This window comes from Pan paniscus, chromosome 20, assembly GCF_029289425.2.
Source record: "Pan paniscus chromosome 20, NHGRI_mPanPan1-v2.0_pri, whole genome shotgun sequence".
Classification (NCBI taxonomy): Eukaryota; Metazoa; Chordata; class Mammalia; order Primates; family Hominidae; genus Pan; species Pan paniscus.
In genome coordinates this window covers 20,805,755-20,820,411 of record NC_073269.2, presented here as the reverse complement: position 1 = coordinate 20,820,411, position 14,657 = coordinate 20,805,755, and the positions used below count along the sequence as shown (strand labels likewise).

General features: G+C 41.7%; 1 protein-coding gene across 1 annotated transcript; it reads right to left on the bottom strand.

The window, feature by feature from the left end:
* Positions 1–873: 873 nt before the first annotated feature.
* LOC100995379 (olfactory receptor 10H4) lies at positions 874–1,824 on the bottom strand. The gene has a single exon (XM_003813568.1). The coding sequence runs from the start codon at positions 1,822–1,824 to the stop codon at positions 874–876; it is 951 nt and encodes a 316-aa protein (XP_003813616.1).
* Positions 1,825–14,657: the final 12,833 nt, after the last annotated feature.

Here is a 14,657-nt window from a genome sequence, read left to right as displayed (position 1 = left end):
CCTATTACCAACCTCCTTTTTTCTATTTTGCCCCAAATTCTTAGTTATTACATTTCCTGTACAGATAAAAAATTTAAAGAACTCTCTTTTTACTTGACACCTGCTTTCTCTCTCTCCCCCTCTCTCTCTCTGTCTTTTGCTCTTTCTTCTGTCTCTGTATCTCTCTCTCTTTCTTCTGTCTCTGTCTCTGTATATATGTATACATATATATGTATATATGTATACATATATGTATATATGTATATATGTGTGTGTGTGTGTATATATATATATATATATATATATCTCCTTCTTGCCCTCTCTAAACGTTTGCATTCTAACATCTTTCATTCAACTCAACATATTAATATCCACACACAAACTTAGGGTATATCTCTCCCAAAGACAGTGAGGAACTTTAAATAAGAAACCAGTTTATCTGAGGCAGATAGTTTATTTTCCTTTGTACATTTCTTCTAATTAAAAGGATAATATTTATAAAACACTGGACACAGTGCCAATACATAGAAAAAGCTCAGTGCTCGGTGGCATTTATGACTATCATGTTATTCTTGCTTTTTCTTACACTAGGGGAAAATAAAATCTTTTTTGCCTGTCCATTCAAGAAGAACTGTGTTCATAAGTGCCCAGACACATCCACGTGATGATCCCCACCTGTCTGTGGACAGAAAACACATTTCTAGGCACAGATAATGGGATAAAGGTCATCACAATGGCTCATAAAGAAAAGATTATGATCACTTGAGCTTAAGCAAAAAGGGAAGGGAAAACAATAGCTAGTATGTATCAAACACATATTTTCACATACCTGAACCCTTACAACAGCCCTATGGAGATACACATTATTATATTTTATCACCACCAAACTGGCGCTCAGGAACTTGGAGGACAGAATTTTCTGTAAAAGTTTTTATTTATGGCATTCTTCAGCTCCTTGTTCCTTAGGCTGAAAATGATTAGGCTAAGGAAGGGGGTGAAGACAGTATAGGTGGTGGCCATCAAGGCATCACTGTACATAGAATGGAGGCCCTTGGGCTTGAGGTAGATAAAGGAGGCAAAACTATAGTGCGTGACCACCACAGTGAGGTGGGATACACACGTAGAAAAAGTCTTGTGCTGGCCTTCGGCAGAGGGAATCCTCAAGATGGCAGCCACAATGAAGACATAGGAGAGGATGTTGAGGAATAAACAGCCTATCAGGGCTGTGACACACACCAGCATCACACCCATGATGACAGATGATGTCTTGTTTTCACAGGCCAACTTTAAGAGGGAAAGCACATGACAGAAAAAATGGTGGATCACATTAGACCCACAGAAAGTGAGGTGGAAAACTATCATTGTCACCATCATCCCCATGACTGAGCCACCAGCCCAGGTACAGGCCACAAGACAGGCACAGTCACGGGGGCTCATGAGCACATTGTAACGCAGTGGGTGGCAGATGGCCACATAGCGATCATAGCCCATGACCATGAGAAGGAAGGAGTGAGTGAAGCCAAACATGAAGGAGAAGAACATCTGGTTGGCACAAGCCACAAAGGTGATGGAATGATGGGTGGAAAGCAGATCAGCCAGCATGCGAGGGGTGATGGCAACAGTGAACAGAATCTCAGAGATGGAGAGGGCACACAAGAAGAGGTACATGGGTGTGTGGAGTCTGTGTTCAATCCAGATTGTGGCCATGATGAGAAGGTTGCCCAGCAATGTGAACAGGAACATCAGGAGGTACAGCAGGAACAAGATGGGCAGGAGGTGCTGGGGGAAGGCTGAGAAGCCAAAGAGGTTAAATTCAGATATGATGCTATAGTTCTGACTAGGCATGGATACTGTATCTGGTGAGATCAGAAACAAAATTAAGCGACAGTGGTTAAAACATAGACTCTATCACAGACCAAATGGCAACTCAACAGCTCTATGCTATTCAACAACCGGCAGAATTTTCTGGGTCTCACTTTCCTCATCTGTAAAATGGAATAAATAATAATAGTTCTTAACACTCAGCAATGTGACAAAGATCAAATGAGATCACTATATTAGATGATCAAGTCAGATTTTGGCTACTAATTGGGTTTCTATTAACACTGACTAACATAAAGAAAAGGTTCAATACTTGGAGCCATTAGAGACCAGCATAGATGATCAGGGTCAGATTCTCTTGATAATGTGCCAGTTCTAGAAAACATGTATTTTGATCTTGGGGTTTAAATCTTTTTTCCCTGGGAGTCTTTGTCTTTTAGTTGCTTATTTAACCCATTTACATTTATTTTAATACTGTTTTATTGGTACTCATTTATGCCATCTAATTTCAAATGGTACATTTACTATTCTAAAAAATTGAACAGAAAATTTGAAAAGAAATGGCTGGATATATACATGTCAGACAAATATGCACCAAATAAAAGCTGAGGTTGCAATCTTAATAATAATAAAAGGTGGAATCTAAGGAAACAGTGATCACAATGTCTTTAATACCATATGCCACTGCAGGGAACCAGAGTTCCTTGAGACATGGCAGATCTGTGATCTGGACATGGAAGAAAGCCTTGGATATCTTGTACCAGTGTGAAATGAAACCTTCACTAAGTAATGGGATAATATTAAAAGACTGCAAGTACTAGATTGAAAAGATGCCCACTAGTCAAAAAGAATAATCATTGTACAGAAGATGGAGGAACAAGCTAAATGACACCATGAAGAAGCTTTCAGAAAAATTCAGAAGGTGGATAATTCCACAGAACAATTGGTCTGGTCTCATTGATAAAGCCTCATCCAAAAGATAAGAGAGATTCGGGGACATAGCAACTGGATGCAACATAGGGGACCAGTTGAATCTTGATTTCCATAACCAGCTGTAAGTATTTTTAAGGCAATGGAGAACATTTTGATTATAGTATGAATGAATGATTAGGTATGAGTAATATTAAAGCATTATTATTGATCTAATTACTAATTATTTAGAGACAGGTCTTGCTCTGTCCCCCAGGTTAGAGTAGGATCGTGATTCACTGCATCCCGGAACTCCTGGGCTCAAGCAATCCTCTGCCTCAGCCTCCTAAATAGCTGGGACTACAGTTGTGTGCCACCTCACCTGTCTAATTAAAAAAAATTTTTTTCCATAGAGACTGGGCCTCACATTCTTGCCCAAACTAGTCTCTAACTCCTGGCCTCAAGTGATCTTCCTATGTCATCCTCCCAAAGTGCTGGGATTACAGGCATGAGCCACCATGCCCAACTAATTATTTTTTAAAAGTGCAATCTGGTTATTTCGGCTGTGAAGAAAAATGTTGTTTCTTGATGCATGCTAAAATTTTTAAATTACACACGCTAAAGGATAGAGAATAATATTCATAACATTTAAAAGAACATTATAGCAATCAGCATAAATATAATGTCTACATTACTATATATCCTGGAATATTAAGGATAATAATCCTGGAATAATAACTAAATCAATGACAGATAGATATTATAGTTAGAAAGTTTAACAGAGTTCAGAAATGTAATTTATTAATTATTAATTAGAATGCAATTAATAATTACAATACAATTAATTACCATGCAATTAATAAATATTAGCTATTATATATTAGACTCTTCACCAAACAGAGAATAAATATTTTTTCAAGCACATGGATACTTTTACAAAAACTGACATTTCATTAAGATATAAAAAATTCTTTAATTCCAAAGTATAAATGTTATTTAGATGATAATGCATTAACATTAAAAATTAATACAGAAGAAATAGCTTTTCAAATCTCATATGCTTGGAAGCTAACTATATAATTGAATAATCTTCAGGTTCAACAGTGAATTATAAAAATTAAGAAAGCTTTAGAATTAAATGATTATTCAAATATTGAATGTCAACATTTTAACCTAAAATAGTACTTTGAGGGAAATATATGGCACTAAATAGATTTATCAAGAAACTGCCTCAAGAAAAGTTCATGCTTAATAAAGCCAAAATCACGCATGAGAAAAGATTGAGAAGATAGAGGGAAACAAGGAGAAGGTGCCAATAACAAAACTCCAAATTAAAAATGGTAAATAATTACAGAGACAATGGATATGTTTAAATTAATAAGTTTTAAAAAATAATAAATTTACTTTGTAGATGAAATGACCAAATACTTAGAAAAATATAAAATTCTAAAACTGGTTCAAGAAAAATGGGGATGTTGTATGTTCAAATAAGCTTTAAATAAATTGAAATGGTAGTCAAAGATCGTCTTTCTCTAAAATCTTTGCCCCAGTGGGTTTTATTAAAGTTTAGTAATTATTACTATGTTAAGAAACAGTTAGTATCTTATACATGAGCTTCAAAAACATAGAAAAGTGTTAGGAAATCTGACCAGCACATCTCAGCAGGTTAATGCAATCTCAGTCTAAAATCAGGTAAGAATATTTGCTGAAAAAAGAGACAAATTGGCCAGGGGTGGTGGCTCACGCCTGTAATCCCAACACTTTGGGAGGCTGAGGTGGGTGGATCAAGGGAGTTCGTGACCAGCCTGAAAAACATAGAGAAACCCCATCTGTACTAACAATACAAAATTAGCCAGGTGTGGTGGTGCATGCCTGTAATCCTAGCTACTTGGGAGGCTGAAGCAGGAGAATCACTTCAACCCGGGAGGTGGAGGTTGTGGTGAGCTGAGATCACACCATTGCACTCCAGCCTGGACAACAAGAGCAAAATTCTGTCTCAAAAAATAAAAAAGAAAGAAAAAAAAAAAAAGAAAAAGAGACAACTATAGGCCTACTTCACCTATCCATGCAGATTTTAAATTCCAGAATAAAACCATAACCTAGTCAAATTTAATGTTATATTAAAAATGGTTTACCATAATAAAGTGGTATAGGTTTATTTCACAAGGATGACAAGGACGGCTAACATCAGAAAACCTATCATATGATTTATCACAGGAGTTGATTAAAAAAGAAAAATCATGATTATTTCAATAAAGGCATAAATATGTTTTTCTTAAACTCTACTCCTATTTATGATTTTTAAAGAACACTTCACAACACAAAATTCAAGGAGATTTTCTTAGCTAAATATAGAATATATAGCACAAAATTAGCAAATACTATATACACTAAATGAAGAAACTTTTTGATGCATTATTTTAGGATCAAGAAAAAGCCAAGGATACTCACTAACACTGCTGTTCTTTAACATGGAGCTGAAAGTCGTGAGTAATGTTATAAGGCAAGAAAAAGAAACAAAGTATCTAAGGTATCTGAGGACTGGAAGCGAAGAGACGTGATCATCTACATAGAAAAGATAAAAGAATGATGGTGTAATCTATTGGAACAATAACAGAGCCCAGTGATGCAGAAGGCAAGGTCAGCTGGCAAAAATCCCAGTGATCCTCCTAGTATCACACCAGTAACAAGCATTCAAGAAATAGAAGTTGAATACAGAGAAAGAGAAGATTCCCAACAGCAACACAAACTATTAGGTTGGTGCAAAAGCAGTTGCACTCTTTGCCATTATCTTTACATTTAATAGGAGAAAGTGTAGGATAATAACTTTGTAATCTAGGCATGAGGAAAGACTTCCTAAGCAAAATTTCAAATGCACAAAATACAAAGAAAAATATAAAGAAACATGTCTCAGGATTCCTTTACACGCCCAAATTACTGAGCACTCTAAAAGGCTTTTGTTTATTGTAGTTTAGAACTATCTTGTTTTTTACCATATTGGACATGAAAATTGAAAATCATTTAAAATATTAGTTATTAGTACATTTAAAGGAGCAATAATGAACAACCTATTGCATGCTAATATTGACAGAGCAGGAGCATCACTATCTTGGACAAGCCCCTCATTCTAAAATTCCCCTTAATAAAAAACCACCTAAATCCAAAGGGTGTCAGGCTAATGGCTAAGGTCAGCACAACCATAAACCACAAATAACATCTCCAGCCAGAAATATTCCAAACTCCTCCCCAGTGAGAGACATGCTAGCCCTGAAATATGCCTCCTCCAGCTGGGAAGATGCCAGCCTCAAGATCACTCCCACCCGGCCGGAAAGATGTCAGCCCCAAGATAACCTCCCCTCCTCCCAGAGACATTCCAACCCTGCCATAAAACTTCTCCCCCACACAGAAACATTCCAAGCTTGTGATAAGCCCCTCACCCTAAAACCAATATGTACTCTTAGTGTGTAAGAGAAAGCTCTCCTGACTGAAATTGGCCAGAAGCCCCTCTCAGGTTTTATCTAAAGTAAACCTGTCTTTAACTGCCAAGCCATGTTTCATGTTTCTTTCTTCTTTCTTTAACTCTTACAAATATAAGTAACATTTTCGGGCAAATAACCACATTAAGAAAAAACATTCCGTGAGAAGAGTAGCCTTGTTTGACATTTTAGCAAAAACATCGTATGTCCCAGCTTGGCGGGAAACAGCTTGATGCTCACATTTCCTTCTTCATTCAGCCTGTAGCAATATGTGCCAGGCGCGGTGGCTCACGCCTGTAATCCCAGGCCGAGGCGGGCGGGTCACGAGGTCAGGAGATCAAGACCATCCTGGCTAACATGGTGAAACCTCGTCTCTACTAAAAAAAAATACAAAAAATTAGCCAGATGTGGTGGTGGGCGCCTGTATGGTGTCTTAGTTGAGGCATATGATGAAAATATATTCTCATATATAATTAGAAAAAATAAAGACTTCAGGGATCACCCTGCAGAGGTCCTCATATCATACTTTGAAAAATTCTACTATGAAATATCTAGGAATTAACCCAAAACATCCCATGCCTTCAAAGAGAAAAATTTTAAATCCATACTAATAAACATGCAGAAGATTATCTGAACATATGGGGAGTGGTTTACAGTCTTGGGTGGGATGGCTTGATGTGCTAATGATGTCAATTCATACTCAAATTATAACCTCAATACAATTGTGTTTACAGTTCCAGTGAATCAACCATGCATTTGATGAAACTATTTGAAAATTCCTTCAGAAAAATAAATGTCAGGCCAGTGTGGTGGCTTACATCTGTAATCCCAGCACTTTGGGAGGTTGAGGAGGCCAGGAGTTTGAGACCAGCCTGGCCAACAGGACAACACCCCATCTCTACTGAAAATACAAAAATTAGCCGGGTGTGGTGTTGGGCACCTGTAATCCCAGCTACTCAGGAAGTTGAGGCAGGAGAATCACTTGAAACCAAGAGGTGGAGGTTGCAGTCAGTGAAGATGGCACCACTGCACTCCAGCCTGGGTGACAGACTAAGACTCTGTCTCAAATACATACATACATAAATGTTAGCACAAACCATACTAATATTATAAAAATGGAAACAAGAGAAGAGCTGTTCTCTCCCACATGCAGAGACACACAATAGCATCATAGTCATTTTTAAAATTATGAAACATGGAACAGACATAGATCTGAAAAAGTTGATTGGAAATCTCAAAAAATATCCCTGCATTATTCAAAACCTAATATAGTACATGATAAATGTACTGGCACAAATCAAGAGGAAAAGGTAGATTGTTTACTCATTGTAGTGAAAAAACTGCTCATTTTATGAAGCAAAGTAAATCTGATTTTCTGCCTAACAGCACATACAAAGGAGGAATCCAGCTGGATTCAAAAAATAAATACCAAATATCAAAGTATAAATTTAGTAGAAGAAAGAACAGGAGAATAACTTTGTGATCTAGGCTTGAGGAAAGACTTCCTAAACAAAATTTCAAAAGCACAAACATTAAGATGATTTTTAAAACACGAAAAAAATCAACATTAAGGATTTCCATTCAACAAAGGATTTCCAGGATGAAGTTAACAGGCAGATGGGAAATGGGGAAAAGATATTTGCATTGTCTAAAACCGACAGGAACACATCCAAGTAGTGTGGGGAATTTCTTAAAAACTGACAAGGGAATAATATAGAACAAACAAGAAATCGGAAACATATCAAGAAGGAAACTTATATCAAACTTCTTGAAACTTATATCAAGAAGAAGGAGGTACCTTAACGCAAAAATGAGCAAAAGATGTGAGAAGATGATGCATAGGAGTTACTCAGGCAAATGAAAGAATGCTAAAAAAGAAAAGAAAGAAAAACAAAAAGGAAGAAAAGAAGAAAGGAAGAAAAGAATGGAGGGAAGGGGAAAATAAAAAAAACAGCAGTGGAATTTCACTGTATACCCTGCAATTCTCCAAATTATAAAATGTCCAGGGTTGATTGGTCTATGAGGAGAAAGAAATACTTACACACTCTAGGCTGGGCACGGTGGCTCACGCCTATAATCCCAGCACGTTGGGAGGCCGAGGCAGAAGGATCACTTGAGGCCAGGAGTTTGAGACCAGCCTGGCCAACATGGCAAAACCCTGTTTCTATTAAAAATACAAAAATTAGCCAGGTATGGTGGTGCGTGCCAGTAATCCCAGCTACTCCGAGGCTGAGGCACGAGAATTGCTTGAACCCAGGAGGTGGAGGCTGCAGTAAGTAGAGGTCACACCACAGCACTCCAGCCCGCTGGTGACACAGGGAGACTCTGTCTCAAATAATAATAATAAAAGAAATACTTTTGCACTATTAGTGGGCATGTAGAATGGTAGAAATTAAAATCTTTAATGGGATTCATGCTCTGTGTACCAGTAACCTTGCTAATGTGTATCTATCTTGACTTCTGAAACCTGTTTATACGGGGACATGTAAGAGAATGTTCCCTGCAGCAGTTATTTTAGTGGAGGTGTTGGATAAGCCTGCTTGTTCCTAATTGGAGAGAAGGCAGGTAAAATTATATAGAGGCAAACAACGGATATCGAGGAAAAAGGATAGAGAGCTTTTGGCAGGAGTTAGATGCACACATAGTAATGTAAGTCAACCTTTAAAATAATATTGAGTGAATAAAACAAAAAACAGGATGAACTCTCTAGCATAATTCCATGTGGTCACATTAAAATATATGTACATGAAACTACTCTGAATGATACAGTAATAATGAATCCATGTCTTTTGTCAAAATCCATATACACAATGCGAAGAGTGTAACCTAATATAAACTATGGAATTTAATTAATAATAATTCATCAATATTGGTTCATCAGTTGGAACATGCATACCACAGGAATGCAAGATGTCAACAAAAGGAAAGATGACTCTAGAACTTGGTTAAAAATGTGTCCATATTGGTTCATCGATTGTAGCACAGGTGCTACAGAAATGCAAGATGTCAGGAATAGGAGAGATGACCCCACATGCAGGGATGAGGCCCCACATGCAGGGGTGAGGCGTATGTGAGAACTCTCTATACTTTCTGATCAATATTTCTATAAACGTAAAACTTCTCTAATAAAATTAAGCCCATTAATTTACCATTTTAAAATAGTCACATAAAAATATGTGCAGATAGAATGCAATGTGTATCTTACAAAAGCATATACAAATCAAAAAGTGCATATTAAGTATGTGAAAATTCCTGTCAGAAAAGAATGGAAACAGTGAAAGAAAGGGGATAAACAAATGAAATAAGAAAAGGATCTTGCACAAACCAATGTCAATCAAAAGCCTCAAACAGGAAATATCACAGTCTGAATCCTCTGCACCTGAATTCTACCATAAAAGAAAACAAAAATATTTTTATGAATGATGTGAGCCATATTGCTACAAGAGTTTCTGAAATCCTTGGTTCTCGATGGACCCATCCATTATTACACCCCATAGTAGTCTCAATAGGACATTGTCCTCAAGTATCTGCCCTCCCAACCCCCACCATGCAGGAGGAGTCAGCCCGGCGCTTGGAGAACACAGAATCACCTGGACAATGAGGAACTTTGCTGGACGACGTATCCCACATGAAAAGACCACGCTTATGACATGGAAGGAAAGTCTTCAGACCACGCAGCCGCCCTACCCAGAAACCATACTCCAGCGTCAGCCACCTTCCTCCCCCATCCCTCCCATTGCTGGGCAACCTCTCTTCTATTAAGCACTTCATCTGCTCCCCTCCTCTCCATCCTCTCTCCTGGACCGCTGCCCCATCCTCCTCCTTATCTCCTCTCCTCTGCACACACTCCACTCTGGCTTCCAGAGAGAATTTTCTGAAATGTTTACAAGTTGTGGAGGCATCAGACCCAGGGTGGAAACCCCAGCTCTCACTGTGTGTCTTTGGAGAAAGGACTTTGCAGCTCTGAGGCTCCTCTCCCCAAGTGGAAAACAGGAGTAACCAGAGCACTGTGAGAGTCCACCTTGTAAAAGTCATTGTCATTGACTGATGGTGATTTTGGTCTTCTGAGCTGGTTTGTTTGTATCATTCTGTACCAGATGTCACTCACTGACCCCATTCTAGATGCATGGTCTCCAACCCCAGCAAGGACCTTAGTATTCCTGGCAATGACACAACACAGTGTCTGATCCAACCAAGAGTCTGATCCAACCTTCCCCCTCTCCTCAAGCTCCTGCCTCACCCCTACATTCCACCATCCTGCCTCCTGCTTGCTGGAGCAGCCACAGCTTTCAAGGCTGGGGTCCCCCATCTCCTCTGACAGGTGGACAGAATTCTGCCTACTCTGGTATCACTGCGGATGGCTCACACACAGGTGCAGAGCAAACATCTCACAGCACTGGAATGCATCCAGCTCCATCCTACCTCTTGCAACCAGGTTAGCAAGGACACAACAGTGGAGACAAAATACACCTAGAACAGGGTTTCTCAATCTCAGCACTCGTGACATTTGGGACCGGATCATTCTTCATAGTGGGAGCTGTCCTGTGAATTGTCTGACATTTAGTGGCATCCTTTACCTCAATCCCTTAGATGCTAGTAGGAAAATCCCCCCCTCCCCACAAGTCCTGACAACCAGAGTATCTCTGGACATGACCACATGTCTCCTGGGGGCCAGAATCACATTCGCTTGAGGACCGTTGACCTATAAGCTGCAATGGGTACCTGGGCTGGCTGAACAGCCAGGCGCTCTGCGTGGGAAAAACAGACCCCAGGCAGCCACCTAAGCCTGAGATCTCTCTCTTCCCTGTCTCCTCAGTTCTGCACCCCAACCGCAGGCTGGGCAGCTCCATCCACAACTCTCTGACTCTGCCCTTGTACCCATATCCTCTTGGTTCCCCTCCACCTAGGGCTGCCTTCAATCAAGTGGCCATAAGGCAAATGCAGAAAAAGCAGACTTTTAAGGTGTTTTCAGGGGGTACCTGTAGGCAAGTGTAGGAGCCAGACAAAGGCCTCCTTAAACTGGTGCTGTGAGCTTTATTCCTGCAGTGGCCTTCCCAGCAGGTCATTCCCATGGGCATCCCCAGGAAACCACCCTGGAAGGGCTGTCCTCTGGGTCTGGAGAGGCCAGGAGGAGCCTCAGGGGGCGTTCGGGAACCTGCAGCCTCCACCTCTTCCTCCAGCACACAAGGGCTCTCTGCCCAGGGAGGCTTTAGCTCCTGCAAAGGATGGGAAGATTCCAGTCTCAAAGGAGATAGGACTGGAGAGAATTCTGGTTAAAGATTAATAAGGAAGGGACATACTGAGGCATAGCCGACATCCCCTCCCATCATAGCTGGGAACTCAGTTTTTAAGATTTCTCTTGGGTTTCCATGTTCAAGAGGGTTCAAGTGGTACTCCTGCCTCAGCCGCCTGCGTAGCTGGGATTGCAGATGCCCACCACCAAGCCTAGATAATTTTTGTATTTTTAGTAATTTTTGTATTTTTAGTAGAGACGGGGTTTCATCACGTTGGCCAGGCTGTTCTCGAACTCCTGACCTCAGGTGATCCACCCACCTCGGCCTCTCAAAGTGCTGGGATTACAGGCATGAGCCACCGTGCTCGGCCCATAAACTTCTATACTCTAAGCTTAAAAATTATTCATGCTAGAGTTTATTTATACAAATATGACAGATAGAAGTATATGCATGTGTGCACTGTTCACCTAATTTCTGTGAAAATCTTGCAGACATACCTGCTGTTCTGTACCTCAATCCCTTAGCCTCATATCTTGCCTCCCTTGACATGTGTGTACATAGAGGAAGATGCATTTTAAATGATCCCCTTTCTCATTGATTTAGAACTGGTTGAGTTTGAGGCTCATTTCCGTAGAGTATCTACCCTCTAATATTCTGTAAAGCAGGGACCCCCAACCTCCGGGCAGCAGACTGGTACTGGTCTGTGGCCTGTTAGGGACTGTACCACACAGCAGAAGGTGAGCAGTGGGCAAGTGAGCAAAACTTCACTGGTGTTTAGAGTCACTCAACATCACTCACATTACTGCCTGAGCTCCGCCTCCTGTCAGATCAGTAGCAGCATTAGATTCTCATAGGAGTGCAAACCCTACTGTGAAATGCACATGCAGGGAATCTAGATTGTGTGCACCTTATGAAAATCTAATGCCTGATGATCTGTCACTGTCTCCCATCACCGCCACATGGGATCATCTAGTTGCAGGAAAACAAGCACAGGGCTCCCTGATTCTACATGACGGTGAGTTGTATAATTACCTCATTATATATTACAATGTAATAATAATAGAAATAAAGTTCACAATAAATGTGATGCGCCTGAATCATCCTGAAACCATCTTTGCCTCTTCTCCCCCTGCTGCAGCTTGTGGAAAAATTGTCTTCCACGAAACTGGTCCCTGGTGCCAAAAAGGTTGGGGACTACTGCTGTAAAGGCATAGTGTGTGTGTGTGTGTGTGTGTGTGTGTGTGTGTGCACGCTGAGGTCTCCATGTTGGGGGACATTCAAGCAGAGACTCTCATGGATGCAGTAGCTGGGCTGTGTAGAGCTCACTTCTTCACTAGATGGGAGGCTGGGCTCCACGGATTGTTCAGTTCCCAGAACCAGAACAGCTGGCATCTCCCCTGCAAGAATCCACCTGTGAGTCTGCCTTAACACCTAACAGGTGTTCAAATTTTCTGTTACTACTTCACCACAGATAACTCTTCTGGATTCAGGCCAAGGCTCCTGTGTCTAGGAGGTTGCTCCCCTAGCCATAATCTACAGCCAAAGAGAGCAGGTGGTGAGGACAGGCTGGACCTTTAGGTCCCTTCTCTAATACAGTGCAAGGCCATGTCTCTGCCCCCTGTGGGATCCAGGTCAAACCCCATATCCAGCTTACACAGCAACTGCAACAACAGCAGGAACAGTGAGTTGCACTTGCTGAGCCTTTAGTCTGCCTTGTGCATTTTGCATGCATTGTCTTTTTAAGTATTATGACAACCATGTGAGGTGGGTGCTGCTGAAACGCCCATTTACAGACGTGAAGGAGCACGGCCCAGTGGTGAGGGTGGCACAATGTGAGGCTAGGTGGGAGGTCTGGGTGTATAGCCCGGCTCCACCAGCTGTGCAACTGTGGGTGGTCACTTAAGTATCTTCCAGGCTTAATGTTTCATTTGTAAAATGAAAAACAAGGTGACTAATATACTTAAAGGACTTAAAACAGGCTGTGTGGGTTATGTCGGCAAATGGTGGTGGCCACCATTCCTGCTCTAGGCTGCCTGCTCATCCCAGGCACACAGGTGGTCTACAGTGTGCTGAACCCCTTTAGCCACTGGGAGTGCTTTCTTCTGTGTCCCTATAACCCCGCCTGTTCATCAAACTCTGGCTTTGCTCCCTGAGCCTAACAGGGATGGAACTGCCAGTAGGTGAGGTCTGTCCTTGCAGAGGGAGTAGGGATTTTGGGGGATGCGCCCTACCCCACCGAGGCTGTAGGGCCAGGAACCTGAATCCCCTGGCTGATTGAGCTGGCAGTGGTGGTGGGGTGGGGGAGGCTTTGGGGCTCCCCAACATCCAGCCAGTGTCAGGAGCACTGTCTTCCCTGCCCTCCTGCTTAGCAGCTCTGCTAGGAGCCCCATCCTTCAAGCACCCCCTCACCCAAGTCCACCCGGCAGGGCAATTCTGGACAGGATCCAAGGAGGGCCAGGAGGGGAGCCTTCGGTCTGTTGGGTGGAGCATCCAGGGTGTGGGAGGAGGAGCCAGGTGCTCATCCAAGGGCCTCAAGATATTTCCCCTCTGGGACCACGACATTGCCTGAGATTCCTCCATTATACATGTCCCTGTATTAATATGGCATTGACCCTAATGAATGGGTGCAGAACAGCATGGCAGAGGAAAAAGGTTTGGGCTTGAGGATCTCACAAACCCGGCTTCCTGTGAGCTCTGTAACTTGGGCTAGAGGCCTGCCCTCTCTGAGACTCAGTTTGCTCTTTTGTTAAATGGACGCTTTCCCTTCTCTGGATGCCATCACTCGGGTCTCTCCAACAATCCCAGGGCTCTGGCTCAGAGAACCGAGGGGAGGTTGGTGTGAAGGCTTTGGGCATGGTGACGCAGGTGAGCGTCTGACATGAGCAGGTGCATTTGACCTAGAGTAGGTGGAACACAGTAGGCATGCTTTACCTAGAGCCCCTGCCACACAGTAGGAGTGCTTTGTGGAGAGTGCCTTGCACACAGTAGGCATTCTTTATGTCAAGAACTTTGCATAGAGTAGTTTTACTTTATGTAGAGCACTCGATACACAGAAAAAACACTTATATAGAGCATCTGGCACACAGTAGGTGTGCTTTATGTAGAGTACCGGCCACACGGAGTCAGAGTTTATGAAGAGTACCCAGCATCCAGAGTAGGCACGCTTTATGTAGAGCACTTGACACACAGAAAGAACACTTTATGTAGAGCATCTGGCACACAGTAGGTGTGCTTTATG

Bases quoted from the DNA above. Each gene is read 5' to 3' on its own strand.
- LOC100995379 (XM_003813568.1), bottom strand. From the start codon at position 1,824: ATGCCTAGTCAGAACTATAGCATCATATCTGAATTTAACCTCTTTGGC.